Raw genomic sequence first — 16,472 nt, 5'->3', positions numbered from 1 at the left:
ACGGATGATTTGTCCAAAGGGAAGGATGTAAATGATGAAGAGGAGGGGACCAAGCACAGAACCTTGGGGGACACCATAGGTGACTGGGGAGGTTGAGGATGTACAGTTGTTTATGGCAATAAATTGATGTTGGTCTGAAAGCTATGAGGTGAACCAGGAAAGGGCAGTGCCAGTTATGCCAAGGAAGTATTGGAGACATGAGGAGGATGGCATGGCTTATAGTGTCGAAGAGGATGAGGATGGTGAGGAAGCCAGAATCAGCAGCGAGAAGTATATCATTTGTGATTTTCAGTAGGGCGGTTTCTGTGCTGTGTTTTGAACAGAAGCCGGATTGGAAGGGTTCGTAGAGATTATGGAGATTGAGGTGGGACTTGAGTTGTGATGCAACAGCTCTCTCAAGGACTTTGGACAGGAAGGGGAGGTTGGAGATGGGCCGGTAGTTGTTGGGGATGTCAGGGTCAAGACCAGGTTTTTTCAGCACAGGGGTGACAACAGCAAGCTTGAGTGTGTGTGTGTGTGTGTGTGTGTGGGGGGGGGGGGGTGGGGGTATGAGACCAGAGGACAGTGTGCAGTTGATGAGGTTTGTGATGTGAGGGGAGGGCACAGGTGGAGGTTTTCATGCTGGATACTATGGAGGAGATGTGAATGGATTGGAATTAAGGGAGGATCATGTTGAGGGCTGGGATAGGTGGTAGTAGAGGGGGAGGGGCAGCCAGCTGGTTGTGAATTGTGATGATTTTGTCATTGAAAAAGGATAGAAAAGAGTTGCATTTGCTGGTGGTGAAGGAGGTGGAGATGGTGTCCATGGGCTTGAGGAGTTTGTTGATGGTGAAGAAAAGCGTTTTGGGGATACTGGAGCCAGATTGGATGATGGAGGAGTAGTAAGAGGAGCGAGCGGTGTTGAGGGCACCTTGATAATGTTGTTGGTTGAGTTTGAAGGCTTCAAGTTGAACAGTGAGTCCAGTTTTATTGGCAAGATGTTCCAGTTGGCGGCCCTGCCCTTTGAGGTGGCGAAGTTGGTCAGTGTACCAGGGGATAGAGTGGGTGAAGGAGACGAGTTTGGATTCTTTGGGTGCGACGACATCAAGACAGGAGGAGAGTGCATCATTATAGTAATTGACCAGGGCGGTGGGGGAGGCAGTCGAAATAGTGGCAGAGACGGTGGCAGCCAAGGTGGAGGAGAGCGAGGGGAGGTTGATGATTATGGTGCGATTCTGCTTAATATGGGGGGTGGGGATGTCTATGTCCAAGGTGATAGCCAGGTGGTCAGAGATGGTGAGATCAATGCTGGTTAGATTACTGATGGTAACGCCGGAGGTGCAGACCAGATCGAGTGTGTGTCCTTTTTTATGGGTGGGAAAGTCGACATGTTGGGTGATGTTGAAGTAGTCAAAGATGTCCAGGAGTTCTGTAGAGGTTGTGGAGTCAGATGAGTCGACGTGTATGTTGAAGTCACCGAGTAGCAGAATGGATGGAGAGATGGCGAAGAGTTGTGAGAAATTCAGATGGATCAGAGGGGAAAGCAGGGTTAGGTTTTGGGGGGTGGTAAATGACTGCAGTAACCAGGGGTTTGGGACCAGACAGTTTAAAGACAAGGTGTTCAAACGAGGAAAGAGTCGGGATGGTAAGTGTACTTGCAGTGATGTTTTTGCGAAAAATAGTGGCTATTCCTCCGCCATGTCCATGGTGGCGTGGCTTGTCCATGTATAAATATACAGGGTGTGTGGTTTGGTTAAGTGAAAAGTAGTCCTGTTGGTTTTGCCATGTTTCGGTTATACAGAGAAAGTCCAGATTATTGACTGTTATTAATTCATTGAGCAAGAGGCCCTTGTTGTTTAGGGATCGGGTGTTAAACAGAGCAATTTTGAGATGTGGATGAATTTGGACAGGCTGGGGTGCTTTGGTAAGGGGGCGTAGACAGGCAACTCGCTCGTTGGTTTGGAGCGATCAGGCCAGGAGTAATTCAACTTTCTACGGGAGGCTTTGTGGATGTAGCGCGGCCGACGGAGGAGTCCAAGTGCCTTGAGATGAACTGATGAGCAGAGAAGTTGTTGAGTTTGAGGAGTTGCGAGGTGGAATACTTGCAGATCCATGCCAGACGGGGAGGATGCCATTGCCAGGCACGTCAGGATAATCCACAGGTGATCTGAGCCCAGTGAAAAAGCGGCGATGGATGAGGCGAAGAAACGGAGGAGGCAGTTTAGTCAACTGCCAATGTTAGCTACACGCTAGGCGGCAAGCTAACAGTTAGCTGAAGAAGCAGTAGTCAGACTGACCACCAGGATAGTTGAGAGGCGACCAGGCAACCCCCCTCAGAGCAGCAGCATGGAACATGGACAGGAGCATCCATCAGGGAGTCGGCTGGCTCGTTGGTAGCCACCGGCTAGCAAGAGACTGTCGGCTAGCCAGCTAACGTTAGTTGTCCAGACGGTAGCGGTGGAGAGCAGGTGCAACGTTAAAAAATAAAAAATTATCCAAGGCGAAGCATTTGCAGAAGAATTAAAACAGAGAAAAATGGCTATTGAACTTAACTACCCTGTTAAAATAAAATAAAAAATAATTAAGCAATGCGAGCAGCAATGAACGGGTCCTCGCTCACCCGCGCTAGTCAGGGGCGCCGGCGGGACGCCGACCCACTCGGCCGAGAACACAGGGACGCCGGTCGTACGTTTTACCGTTTGTTGCGTAACCCCGATATTCTTTCGCCAGTAGGCGAGGCGTCGACTGAGTGAAAATAAGCTTGTCGATATCCTCAGGCCGCGACTTGTAACAAGCACGACGAGTTTGGGGCAGATTCGAGCAAGTCTAGTTGAGCCAGTAGGTGGTGCTCTGACTGACTGAAATTAGACTTGTCAATATCCTCAGGCCGTGACATGTAACAAGCACGACAAGTTTGGGGCAGATTAGAGCAAGTCCAGTTGAGTGTAGACCATGTTGTGTAATTTTCATGTGAATCTGATGCATTTTTAGGCTTATTTGTTTTGGCCAGTAGGGGCGCTTTGAGAATGTGAACAGATACATGCATCACGTGTCTCTACGTGAAGTCTAGACCACGTCATTTAAATTTAAGGTAAAAAAAAAAAGTGATGAAAAAATTTGCCCTGGATTTGAACACACGCCTCCTGCACTCGAGTCATGTGTTTTTATTTCACTGCGCCACCGGTTTGCTGAAAACATTTGATCGGAACTCTCATAGCTAGAAAATATTAGTGTCTAAAACTTGTCATTTTATTTTTTTAGTAGGTGGTCCAATGACAATTTCGAATGTTTCTTCTTGGAAATGTGTTCAGGGCCCGACTGGCATCATGCATGATTATTTTTGGAAAGATTGGTTTATTTAAAGCATAACAAAAAACAGAAAGTGGGATTTTATTGGAATTATTCTAACGACAAGTGAGTGGGTGAAAACAACGTTTTTTTGCAGAATATTCATGCTCAAAGCCTTCTGATCTGATATATATATATATATATATATATATATATATATATATATATATATATATATATATATATATAATATGCATGCACGGTGGTGTAGTGGCTAGCACTGTCGCCTCACAGCAAGAGGGCCGCGGGTTCAATTCCCGGTCGGAGCGGTCCTTCTGTGTGGAGTTTGCATGTTCTCCCCGTGGCAGGGTGGGTTCTCTCCGGGCTCTCCGGCTTCCTCCCACAGTCCAAAGACATGCTGCAGGTTAATTGATCTCTAAATTGCCCATAGGTGTGAGAGTGAATGGTTGTATGTCCCTACATGTGCCCTCGATGGACTGGCGGCCTGTCCAGGGTGTCCCCTGCCTTCGCCCTATCTCAGCTGGGATAGGCTCCAGCGCCCCCGCGACCCTAATGAGGATAAGCGGTATTGAAAATGGATGTGTGTGTGTGTGTGTGTGTGTGTGTGTGTGTATATATCATCCTGGAAAGAAGATTGAAGTCGATCTGATCATTTTTGTGGGAGATAACGAAAAGTGTCAAAAACGGGCAACAATTCAATAGTTCAACTTTGGCGAATTATTGTAGCGCCCCCTAGTCTTCAAATTGCACAAGATTTATTTTGCCAGTTAAGGCATGCTATGTGCACTTAGGAAATTAGTGATTAGTCCCAATAGTGTTGACGCTATGATCATTGAAAAACAAGACACGCCCCTAAGATGTTCATTGGACCATAGATCCTTACCACAATGAGATATAAAAAAACGGTGGACATTCTACGTCATCTGGCTTCAATGATTTGATTGATATCAGGTTTTGTTGATTTGGACCAAGCATGTAGTTAAGAAAGTCAATAAGGTGTTTTTCACAAAATTCAAAATGGCGGAAAATCTAAGTAGGCGGACCTTAGGGGTCTGAGAGGCTTTTTTGTAGAGCAGGTGGATATGGACATGTGTGAACATTCTGGGTGAGGGACGTCGCCGGTCAAAATTGGAGGGGGCGCTAGAGAGCAACTATGAATTGCAAAAATTTGACTCCTTGATCAGATAGCTATTTTCACCAAGCCTGACAAGCGTGCCAAATATGGTGAGTTTTAAAAATGTCTACGTGCCCCAGAAATGCTCCCAGTGTAGACGTAGCAATTTCAATAGGGTCCTCTCGGACTGACTTTGTCAGTCGCTTGGACCCTAATTAATGTTAAATTGTAGTAAGGTAGAATAAAACAAAAAACAGTCCCAGACGGAGTGGCGTTAAGATCGCCAGCGTCCCCATTGCCATGGTCAATCATTGACATTTAGGATATAATGACAAGTACCACGTAGACGTAAACAAGTACTCCTAGTGAGGGCCGAATTGTGCCTTTTGGCTTTATTAGAGGTTCTAAGTGCATGAACACACCCACTCTCAGACTCACACTTTCAGTGCTCCCTTGACATGGGCTTTGTGCCAATATTAGCCCCTCCATGGGATACAATCACCCAGTGAAGCCTACTCAGCGTTTCATCCCAGTGTGTCAGCAGCTCCCAGCCCCCATAGAGGTAAAGCTGTTGTTCTTCCATGGTCTCTGCGGCAGATCAGATTCACTCCACGCTGCACTTGTCTCAAGGGTTTGGCCGTAGTCTTTTTGTGCAACATCCACTGAAACCTGAGAGCAGCTGATGGAGCCAAACTTTTTGTGTTCTCTCTTTCTTCATTCTATCCAATCCGTATTCCCTCCAACCATCAGCTTGCTGGTTTGTGCTGCTGAACACTGAAACGGCACAAACTACAAATACCATCAGCAGCGTTTATCCAATAGATGCCCCCTGTCCTTCATTATTCAACCAAACACCTGCTGCTGTTGCTGCTGCAGCTGTGTAGAGATCAACCACTTGAAGCTAGGAAAGAAAAATGCCCAATGACAGCGCTGGGAAAAACATTCAGTGAAATGCTAGTGAGCAGTTGTGGTGTTTAATTTGGCTCTCTTTCAATTAGAATCATTTTCCAATACTGCCATAGTCCATTTAGTCTCCATTTCTTTGGTTTCTTTTTTTAGTATACAGGTAGGCGTAGCCTTATACCATCCGACACAGGGTTTTCTCACTTTGCGCTGATTTTTTTTCATGTCAGGACTTGTTGATACTGATTTAGTTTCTTTGTTTTTTAAAGCAGTCCTGCTGAATAATATACTGTAAGTTATTCCTGCTGCCTTTGTGGGATACACAAGGCTTTATCTATAACATCTTTATTTTGGGTTTGATATTTGAATGCACACAGAATTGGATAAATAAGTCTCTTAATGAAGATAGGGTACATTCTTCTCTATTTTCAAGAGGATGGTTCGAGACTTTCTCCTCAGATTTGCAGTAGTTGCAGATGATATTTGTTTTGTCTGGAGGCTGATGGCTCTTGGGTAGGTACTGTATATTTTAGGGATCAGGTTTGTGGTTGGAAAGCAACACATCTCGCCACAGTTAACTTCGCACAAACCTGCTGCTAGTCTGTCCGCCTCTTCCGAAAGAGGAACCACCGAATCTATGAACCCCGCTGTACATCAAGTTTTCCTCACGTTTATCTTCATCTCTTTTAATACCTCCCGGGTAGCCGTGTTCACGGCGCAGCATCTCTGTGCGTTGGTACCATGATGCAGCCAGAGCATTGCCATGTGATAGGATTAGCCATGTACATGGGACTGAGCAGAGAGAGTCCATGCTGGATTAACTTCCAGACAAAAATGGCACAAACTACACCTTGTGTCTTTTTGTCTGCACGGAAGCAAATACAATAAAATAATATATTTTTAAGAATTGTGGTGGTTTACCCTCTTCAGTTAGCCGTGGGGTGCGTATAGGTCAGCTGGCAGGGTCTGCCTGGAGGAGCCCAGCGTGCGCCGTCGTCTCTCATGATCGGTCTACAGGGACGTGGGGCTGAGCAGATCGGGGTATGCGCTTCAGAAGCTGAAAGAGATAGTGACAGGCCCGCTGTGCTCACATCTGCCTGTGACACTGACACGCACGCACAGCAGAGCAGAGCAGAGGCAAGTCTCAATCAGTAACAGAGGACCAGGGGGAGGTCGTTCAGTGGTAGCCCATCAGCCCACATTCGTACGTGCAGCACATATTAATAATAGTGACTGATTTCTCTGGCTTAAATCGGTACCAATGCACAAAATGTACACTACAAGTCTAAACCTTAGAGAAACACCTAACCACCACCGCAACTTTATTAAAACTGAAACAATTATATGTATCTCAACCAGCTGTAGCAAGTGAAAGCTTATGCTAGCAACCGTCACTACATTTACCTATGGCTAATTACGGGGGCCGTGTCTTGTTTGTGAAAGTCCAAACGAGAAAAGCCTTTTCTTACAGAAACGGTCCAGGGCTGTTTCCAAAATTATTCACTTATTCACGATACCCTACACACTCAATAGTACATTTAATAAAGACTTACTAATCAATAGTTATTGTGCGATCACTGACTTGTTATTTCTTCCCCAAGATTGTTGCGCCATGTCCTAGTTTATTGGGCTGTGATTGTCTAGTACTGGCTAGTCCCACTGTCCTGTGATTGGCTAGTATTGGCCAGTTCCACGGTACTGTTATTGGCCACTACCGGCTAATACCAGGAAAATATCGGAAAGCTAGCTAGCTCGCTAATTCCAATATGTATTTATACTATACGATATTGTTAATTTTGTCTTTGCTAACAGGGCATGTACCACATTCCTTCAAAGTAGCTGTAATTAAACCTCTCTTGAAAAAGCCCACTCTTAATCCAGAGGTGTTGGCTAACTACAGACCAATCTCTAACCTTCCCTTCCTCTCTAAGATCCTTGAGAAAGTAGTCGCAAATCAGTTGTGCGACTTCCTACATCAGAATAGTTTATTTGAGGAGTTTCAGTCAGGATTTAGAAAACACCACAGCACAGAGACAGCACTGGTGAAAATTACAAATGACCTCCTAATTGCATCAGATAAAGGACTCCTCTCCGTACTGGTATTATTAGACCTTAGTGCTGCGTTCGACACCATTGATCATGACATCCTATTACAGAGACTGGATCAGTCGATTGGCATTTCAGGTACCGCACTAAGTTGGTTTAAATCCTATTTATCAGATCGATCTCAATTTGTATTTGTAAACGATGAAGCCTCAATGACCACCAACGTTAATCACGGAGTTCCACAAGGTTCTGTGCTTGGACCAATTTTATTTACCTTTTATATATGCTTCCTTTGGGCAATATTATCAGGAAACACTGCATAAACTTTAATTGCTATGCAGACGATACTCAATTATATCTATCGATCAAACCAGAGGAGACCAACCAGCTCGCTAAAATTCAAGAATGTCTTAAAGACATAAAAACATGGATGACCTGCAACTTCCTGATGTTAAACTCAGACAAAACTGAAGTTATTTTACTCGGCCCTGAACACCTCAGAGATCAATTATCTGGTGATGTGGTTTCTGTAGATGGCATTTCCCTGGCATCCAACACCACTGTAAAGAATCTCGGCGTTATCTTTGACCGAGGCTTGTCCTTTAACTCCCACGTTAAGCAAATCTCAAGGATTGCATTTTTTCATCTATGTAACATTTCAAAAATCAGGCACATCTTGTCTCAAAAAGATGCATAAAAGCTGGTTCACGCGTTTGTTACTTCCAGACTAGATTACTGCAACTCCTTATTATCAGGCTGCTCTAATAAGTCTCTTAAATCCCTCCAGTTGATCCAGAATGCTGCAGATCGTGTACTCACAAAAACTAAGAAAAGAGATCACATTACTCCTGTATTAGCTGCTCTGCACTGGCTCCCTGTAAAATCAAGAATCACATTTAAAATTCTTCTCCTCACCTACAAAGCCTTGATTGGTGATGCACCATCATATCTTAAGGAGCTTGTAGTACCATATTGCCCCACTAGAGAACTGCGCTCACTAAATGCGGGGCTACTTGTGGTTCCTAGAGTCCTAAAAAGTAGGATGGGAGCAAGGGCCTTCAGTTATCAAGCTCCTCTTTTATGGAACCAGCTTCCACTTTCAGTCCGGGAGGCAGACACAGTCACCTCATTCAAGAATAGACTTAAGACTTTCCTGTTTGATAGTGCTTATAGTTAGGGCTGAATCAGGTTTGCCCTGGTCGAGCCCCTTGATATGCTGCTATAGGCTTATAGGCTGCTGGGGGATGTTTTAGGATACACTGAGCACCTATCTCATCTTCTCTCTCTCCTTATGGATGAATTTACATCTCTCCATTGCACCTTATTAACTCTGCTTCCTCCCCGGAGTCGTTGTGACTTCACGTCTCATAGGGTCCATTGGACCTGGAGGTGTCTGATGCCTGGTGAGCCGGCCTCCCGCGTTGGCCCTGCCGATGCCCCCCCCCCCCCCCCCCCCCACCCTACCTCCTGTTTCATGGATTGGAGTTCCATTCATACATTGTCATATTCATGTAATGTGTTTATGTAACTTTATGTAACTTCATTCTGTACACATGACATCTATTGCTTCTGTCCATCCGGGGAGAGGGATCCTCCTCTGTTGCTCTCCTGAAGGTTTCTTCCCTTTTTTCCCTGTCAAAGGTTATTTTTGGGGAGTTTTTCCTGATCCGATGTGAGGTCCTGGGACAGAGATGTCGTATGTGTACAGATTGTAAAGCCCTCTGAGGCTAATTTGTGATATTGGGCTATACAAAATAAACTGAATTGAATTGAAATACTAACTTGGCTCCAGAAATTGAGCCGAACACAGTTGGTTGTCACTCAGCTGGCGATAGTAATGGGCTTTACTAGCATGGGCATGTAAGCAAGAGAGGCGAGTGTGCTGTGTGGATTCTCTTGCAGAGCATAGTTGTTCTACATCGTTGAATTAACACAAAATGTAAACATCTAATCTGTTGCATGACATTATCGTAGTGTTTCTTCTCCCATCCAACCAACCTCCTTCTCAGAACTGAGTTTAAACTCTGTACCACATATCGGACAATTCCATCAGTAAGCAGAACATGCATCCACTGAAGAAGACCATGAACCAAAACAATTGGCTCTGCCATTATACATATTGATATCACAAAACAAAGATGACTGATTGCAGTGCCGTGAGCTGGCTGTGTTTTAGAAATAAGTCTCCTCTGTCTCTGCCGCCGCTCTGTATTCCCACTAGATAAACTGAAGAGCCGGATTAAATATTTTAATTTGGAGATCATCATTTCTTTCATTTTTTCTTGGACATTTTAATATTTGTTATTTCATCTTTTTATTTAACCAGATAAGTCAATTGAGAACCAGCTACACTGTTCATATCTTGCAAGAACACACGTGTCACTTTTTGTTGTCCAAAATACAGTTTTTCTTTCTCTTACAGTGATGATGGTTCTCATTTAAATGGAAAATATCTTTATGTTCTTATGATTCTAAAAGCTATGAGCTATGACAGACAGAAATGATTCAACCAATAATGTTTCCACTGTTTTGGCACTGTTCTTGTATGAAACGTATGAGATCGAAGTGCAGATTTTCGGCTTGATGAGTGGTCAACTCCTTATTGGTTAATTGGTTGATAAGTGCAAAGTCTTTGGCAATTGGACGAGGGGCCATGATCCAGAGTTCTGATCAGGCAGAATCCACCTGGAGTCCAGACACTAGTGGTGGTTAAGAAGGAAGTTGCTGCAATCCAATAATGAATGAGGAGCAGTACTGAATGCTCACTGGAGGTGCCTGGGGTGGAGGAGGGTTGCATCTGATTTCGAGCTGAAATGACAATTGACAGCAGCAGAGCACAGAACCTATTCAACACTTTGACAGCACCAATATGATTGTCTTAAGGAAACTGTGCAGCATCTGGTTGGTTAATTTAAAGTGGACACAGGGAGAAAAAGAAGAGAGATTTGTGAATGAACCAGTGTAAAGATAGCCTAGCACGAGTAGAGTCACTTGCTTGGAGGTCCTCTGAAGACTGCAATTCCTTCATTGTTCACGAAATGTAGATTTGAACACCCTCAAATTTACGGATTCCTTCTCTCTCTCTCTCTTTACTTCTCTCTTTTTCCTCACAGTGAACTTTGACCACTTCCAGATATTACGAGCCATCGGGAAAGGGAGCTTTGGAAAGGTAATGTAACCTCTATTTTTTTATTGTTTTGATCAGTGGATGTTTGTGTGTGTTTTCAGTCACCCTGCACAGTCGCTATCTCTGTGGCGAAACGGGGACGATTACACTTTAGCTCACATGACATTACGGAGCTTAAAAGATAAATAATGTTTCTATTTAATAATAGTTATAAATGCGGCTTATGTCATTCTTTCTGTGAAGCCACTCAGAGGAGAGACAATTTACTTTTCATCTCAGGCCAGCTGACCTGTTCGGAGTTTTGACCCCACTCCTCCATTTAATTACAGAGCAACACAATGCTTGTGACCGCGTTTGTCAACATGCTCCGCGGTTTGGCTGAATGCAGCGGGGAAGAAAACTTGCTGTGTGTGTGTTTGGCATATTGTGGAGCCAAATTGCAGCCGCCCTGTTCAAGCTTGTCTCATGTGCCAATATCGTCATTGGTGGCCATTGTTGATAAAAAAAGGCATTTTGGATTGGTTTTCCATTTTTTTTATAGATGAATTTCTTTTGGGTTCCTATTGAACACCTGCATGAGACACACAGTACGGTTTCAGAGATGAGAATAGTTTATCTTCATTTTGAATCCCAAACATCACGGCTAATATTTGTTCATTACTCTGGTGTCTTTTGCAATCTTTTTCTTCTCCCCAAAACGTGTCCTACTGTTGTATGGGAAGTCGTTGCCCGATGCTGAATACATTACCATGTGAATTTATGTAAATGTCTTACTTATTGCTTCGTTCCTTCAAGCTGCTGTCACTTCCCTCCATGATACAGAAGGGGAAATACTCCAGTCATTGAGGCTAGGCCTGCATGCAAAGTTGTTTTTTTTGCATAGTAGATTATTTACATTACGTTTGGAATAAACGACACATTGAAATGAATGTTCATTCATGTTTTTTTAGTTTTAAACTTGAGAGCTTGAAGTAAGCTGCTCTCCTGGCTCAGAAAGATGCCGAAGAGTCAAGGCTTGTCTTGTCCGAGTGGTCGTGTTCGCACATGCTTTAATGCAGACACATGCGCACCCGCACAGTCGGCCAGATGCTCAGAGAGACGTCCATATAAAGTTTGTCCTCATTGGAGGTCATCCCGTCTGTGTTTTTTGGCCGACTTTGGCCACTGTGGCCGCGCTCCTTGCTGTTCCTGAATACTTAACAGCATGAGTCTTTAGCGCTCCACTGAACACACACAGGCTTTCTTGGTGTGTGTAAGCGGGGATTTAGGTAAGAAGATGGGTGAACCACAACCTCCAATTTGCACAGTTTTGCCTCATCTTACTGTTATACTATTTTATTAAACACAACCTCGCACTGTAGCACCGTGAATAGGGTTGTCACGATACCAAATTCTAACTTTGATACGATACCTGCCATAAATATCACGATACCCGATACTTACGATACGATACTAGAATTCGATACGATACCACAAATGATACGATACTGGTATATTTATCTATAATAGGTGTGTGTGTGTGTGTGTGTTCTAGAGTGACAGAGCCAACTGCCAGAGTGAGAGGAAGACACCTTGAAAGTCCTACAAAAATAAAACGTATTTTGCCACAATTCTCACTCTTTTTACACCATTTATCGATCAAAACATAGGGATTCTTGTGCTGCTCCTCACATGTGTCGATGGAATCCACAAAGTTTCCCACATTTGTCAGGAGGAACCTCAACGAGGGATCACGTCCACCTCTCTGCCCCATTCGACTCCATTCTAAACCCGAGTCAGATTTTCTTTTTTGAAAGAAGTGAGAGCACTTTGTAAACTGTGATTAAGCCATCATATCTAAACCCCAAAACACATTTAAGGACACGTAAACGTTCACAAAAGCCTCGAGCCTCTCCTAACGTCCACACTTTTGTGATCAGAGTTATGGTTTACTGTGACATTCCACATTTTGACAGGTTCTTTTTCATGAAATACCCAGCTTAGTCAGACACACAGCTGCTTTAAATGAGCTAATCAGGGCAGCTTACTATGCCCTCTCACCATGGCAACCAGTGATACACATAGAGGCTGTGTGTGAACTAACTCCAGGAAACAGCTTGCCGAGCTCCTCGTTATTACTGCTGCTCTCCTTTTCTTAGCACTGATTAAATAATGTTTTGTGCCGCAAAAAAACAAAGTTAGTTTCATGCGCCAGAGCTCAAGTCTATTAAAAGTGAGCATCGAAGGATGAGGTGGACAGGTGCTCTCGTCTGGAGCATTCCTTGACATGCATTGTGCGTGACTTTGAATTCCACCATATCAAAAGACGCACTTCTGAGACCGTCCACAAAGCAATCGATAGGTTTACGTTTACTTTACTCTCTCTGTTTGTGTGTGTGTGACCACTTCTAAAAAGCTCTCTTTAGGAGAGATAAACAGGTGCTCTGTGCAGCTGGTGGTCTAAGATTGCAGCCAACGTTGTGACACCATCTCACTCGTCGGCCAGCGCTGTTGTCCTTCCTCACTGCTTAGAATTGTGGAATCTGGAGCCAAGTATAACCTGGAGACTGCCTACACATTCTTTGTTCCCTTAAATAACCATTCAAGTTCCCTGTTGCATGGTACTAGGGCCGGCTGATGGCGCTGAATTTATTGTCACCTGGACCGTGACAGCGAGTTCTACTCGTGTGCTGTATGTAAATACAGTGCCCGAAGGACACAAATACAGGTTTACAATTGGTGCTGCACTTCCTCAAACAAGGCCCCATTGAATTAAAATGCTTAGCAAGTGAATACAAGTGATGGCAGCAGTGATAATAATACTAGTGATATTTTATAATTTATCAACAAATTCCATGAAAAGGCCAAAACCAGCAATGAATGTATTCCATTGACAAATATTGTCTGTGTGTCTTAAGCCTGATATTCCTCTGTGCCATAGAGTTCTATTGTTGTCCAAAAAAACTATTAAACACATCAGTGAGCCACCCTTTTGCAGTGGGACACATTGTCCTTCATTACATAGAACTCAGGCTGTAGTAGTATGTTTTGAGATACACTGTCTTGCTTACAGTCCAACAACTGGCTTATTAATAAATTACTGACAAATATTGTCTGTGTGTCTTAAGCCTGATATTCCTCTGAGCCATAGAACTCCGCCCATTCCAACAGCGTCGGCACATAAGCATTGCGCCCACCATCTGGTTCCCCCTCACCGTTAGGTCTGTCAACAGTTTTGACATAGTTTGTGCTGCTTGCACTTTTAGCTAGATTTAAAGCGAAGTTGTCCTGTGGACTGCCCCATGGGTTCCTTTTTTATTGGATAAGTCGTGCTGGCTGGAGGCCTGGTGAATAAGCCAGTTCTTTAGTCAACGCTCTCCCCAAATGCACAGCCAGCCAGCAGAGTGGCACCATCCCCGGACTTGCCCCTGGCTTCCAACCCTGCCTCTTGGACAAACAGAATGACCTTTACCGTTGACAAAAAATGTAAATGCAATCTAAATAGCAGGTCTTCCTGGAATAGAAGTTAACAATGAAAACCTTGCCTGCAGTTTAACAGAAGATGGACTCATGCGGAGCATTAGCATTTTGTAGATAATGATACAGAATTAATTAGGAACACTTTAGTGTCCGTTACTGCTAGGAGAGAATTGGTCTCAGAAGCCATCATTCTGCCGGCACCTCGGCCCTTTGCCGGTGTGGCACAGCGCCACACTGGCAAAGAAACATCTCCCATGTTTCAGGGGTTTCAAACCAGGTGAAAATGTCTCCATTCATATGCAAATAGCTTGCAAAATATTCTGCCTCACAGATCTCGCCTCAAAATTGCTACTTTCTTCTGCTTCATCCTAAACGGGTCTAATGCATTGAATTGCTAATATGCCTAATGAATATATGAATAAATCCTTTTTTCAAAAGTTGTCGTTTCACTCCACTGAGCGGCTCCTGAGGCTTCCAGATAAGATGTGGCTGGTGGGAGATGACGGTCAGCGTGGTATCTGATTGGTTGCGAACCTCTGGGTTTTACACTCTGCACAGCCACAATCATTAGTCCTCAATATAGAAAATCTAAATATGTAATGCAATATTCTATACTTGGCAACAGAGAATATGGTCACAGCATGATCAGGAAAAACATGCATCCATTAAAAATAAACAGGAGTTCATGTGTAAAGTCTATCAATATACAGTAAACAAACTTACTGAGGTGAACTTGAACTAAGGGACCTGTACAGAGTTTTGAGGGGTAGTAAATCATAATAAAAAATGTATTGCAGTAAATCATAAGAAATATTTCTGTGGCAAACATTAGCCGGTTGGCTGGCTGCTGCCCTAAATACTTTCTTTTTCCGCCTCAACTCTCTTTAGAGTTCCTGCAATAAACATGCAACACCAGTTCATGTTTAAAGCTATATTCATCTTGGGTAACCACAGTCAACCATTAGTCCTTTCACAGAGCAAAGAAACAGGCTTGGAACGCTAAGATATTTAATGTTGCACAATCCATTCAGTCACAAGCTCATCTCTATTATTATTATTATTATTATTATTATTATTATTATTATAATAATAATAATAATAATAATAATAATAATGCATTCTATTTGTAAGGCACTCTTCATTCAAGAATCTCAGAGTGCCACAGAGCCAGTACATAGTAAAAACCAACTATTAATATAAACTGATATCTGCAAATGAATGCTGAATATGTGGGCAACGGGACACGATTTTTGGTGTCGGTAGTGTTCTGGTTTTCATTTGTAGTGGGTTTTGTATTGACCAATCACATTTAAACCGATTTTGGTTGCATGCTGGTAAACATTCACTCCTTTTGCAAGCGGACGACTGGCTCAGTGGTGAGCAGGGTCGTCCTTCGATCTGGGTTTTTCGATCCCCGGCTCCCCTAACCCATGTCGATGTGTCCTTGGGCAAGACACATTTACCATTACAATTCTTGCGTCTCAAGTGGCTAATCGGATGGTAAACGATGACCATGCACGGAAAAGGAAGTATTGGTCCGGATATCGGCTTGCTACGCCACACTAAATATTGTACGTTGCCCCCTGAGGCTAAGTTGTTGTTAGACCAATAGCAAATTGGTTCGGAGATTGGTAACATGCAGTTGCAATTTCCACAGATTTGAAGCCTCAAGAGCCTCCATAGAGGGCACATCCTGTATTTGAATGAAGCCACATAATGAATGTAAAGGCGAAGAAAGAATGAAACTGAAGGATGATGCTTAATATAAATGTCCACAACTGAAAACATGCGTATACATTATCATTCACATTTTCAAAATGAGGCCGTAAGATTTTAGGTTTACTTCCCACCATTCTCTGTACGCTGCGATTAGAGGCTGGCTTTAAATAGATAATCCACTACAGTGAACATGTCTCTTCCCAGATTCCATTCGGTCACAAAGTAATGGAGTTGCAAGCAGGGGACTATTTTTTTTAAATCACTCTCCTCGGGCTAGTGCCCACAACTCTGTTGAGTTGCGGGCAACCGATCAGATCATATCTCGTATGGAATGTGTTCTGCACCAGTAATAGAAAATAAATGTGACGTCTGCTGAGTGCTGTACTGCGAGTGCAGCATTTTAGAGTTATCCAGATGATGTTGTGGTTTTCATCCGCCACTCGCAGGCGTCGTATAGAAGATTTCCACACATATTTTTCATACACAACATGGCTGTTTCTCACTTGCACAAGGTATTTTGATGTTACATGTAGTGTGCACAGCGGAGGTCTCTTGTGATTGGCTCGCTTGGTTGTTTGTAAGAGATTTTCGGCATGCTCTATTAAAGAATAATACCACTTTTGCTCCCAACATAGACATAAATAAGATTTCCAAAATAGGTCCTAAACCAGTTCAGCTCTATTTCTTGCAGAAGGCTGAAATGTGTGAGATACATTTTTGGATTCTTGTTTGTAGGATTTAGAGGAGTTTTTTCGGTCTACCTTCCAGCACAGTACAGATGGCACAGACTGGCCTGACTGAGAGCAGCGAGGAACT

At 43.6% G+C, this 16,472-nt stretch overlaps 1 protein-coding gene across 2 annotated transcripts in view; it reads left to right on the top strand.

The window, feature by feature from the left end:
• The window catches only part of LOC117743817 (serine/threonine-protein kinase 32C-like), a 64,571-nt gene that overhangs the window by 15,916 nt on the left and 32,183 nt on the right, over positions 1-16,472 (top strand). For both annotated transcript variants that reach the window (XM_034551691.1, XM_034551692.1), the window contains exon 2: positions 10,465-10,520. In XM_034551691.1, coding sequence (XP_034407582.1) covers positions 10,465-10,520 — 56 coding nt within the window. The remainder of the gene's footprint in view (positions 1-10,464; positions 10,521-16,472) is intronic.

The sequence above is a fragment of the Cyclopterus lumpus genome, chromosome 15 (assembly GCF_009769545.1).
Source record: "Cyclopterus lumpus isolate fCycLum1 chromosome 15, fCycLum1.pri, whole genome shotgun sequence".
NCBI classification, from domain to species: Eukaryota; Metazoa; Chordata; class Actinopteri; order Perciformes; family Cyclopteridae; genus Cyclopterus; species Cyclopterus lumpus.
This window is presented reverse-complemented; position numbering and strand designations above follow the sequence as displayed.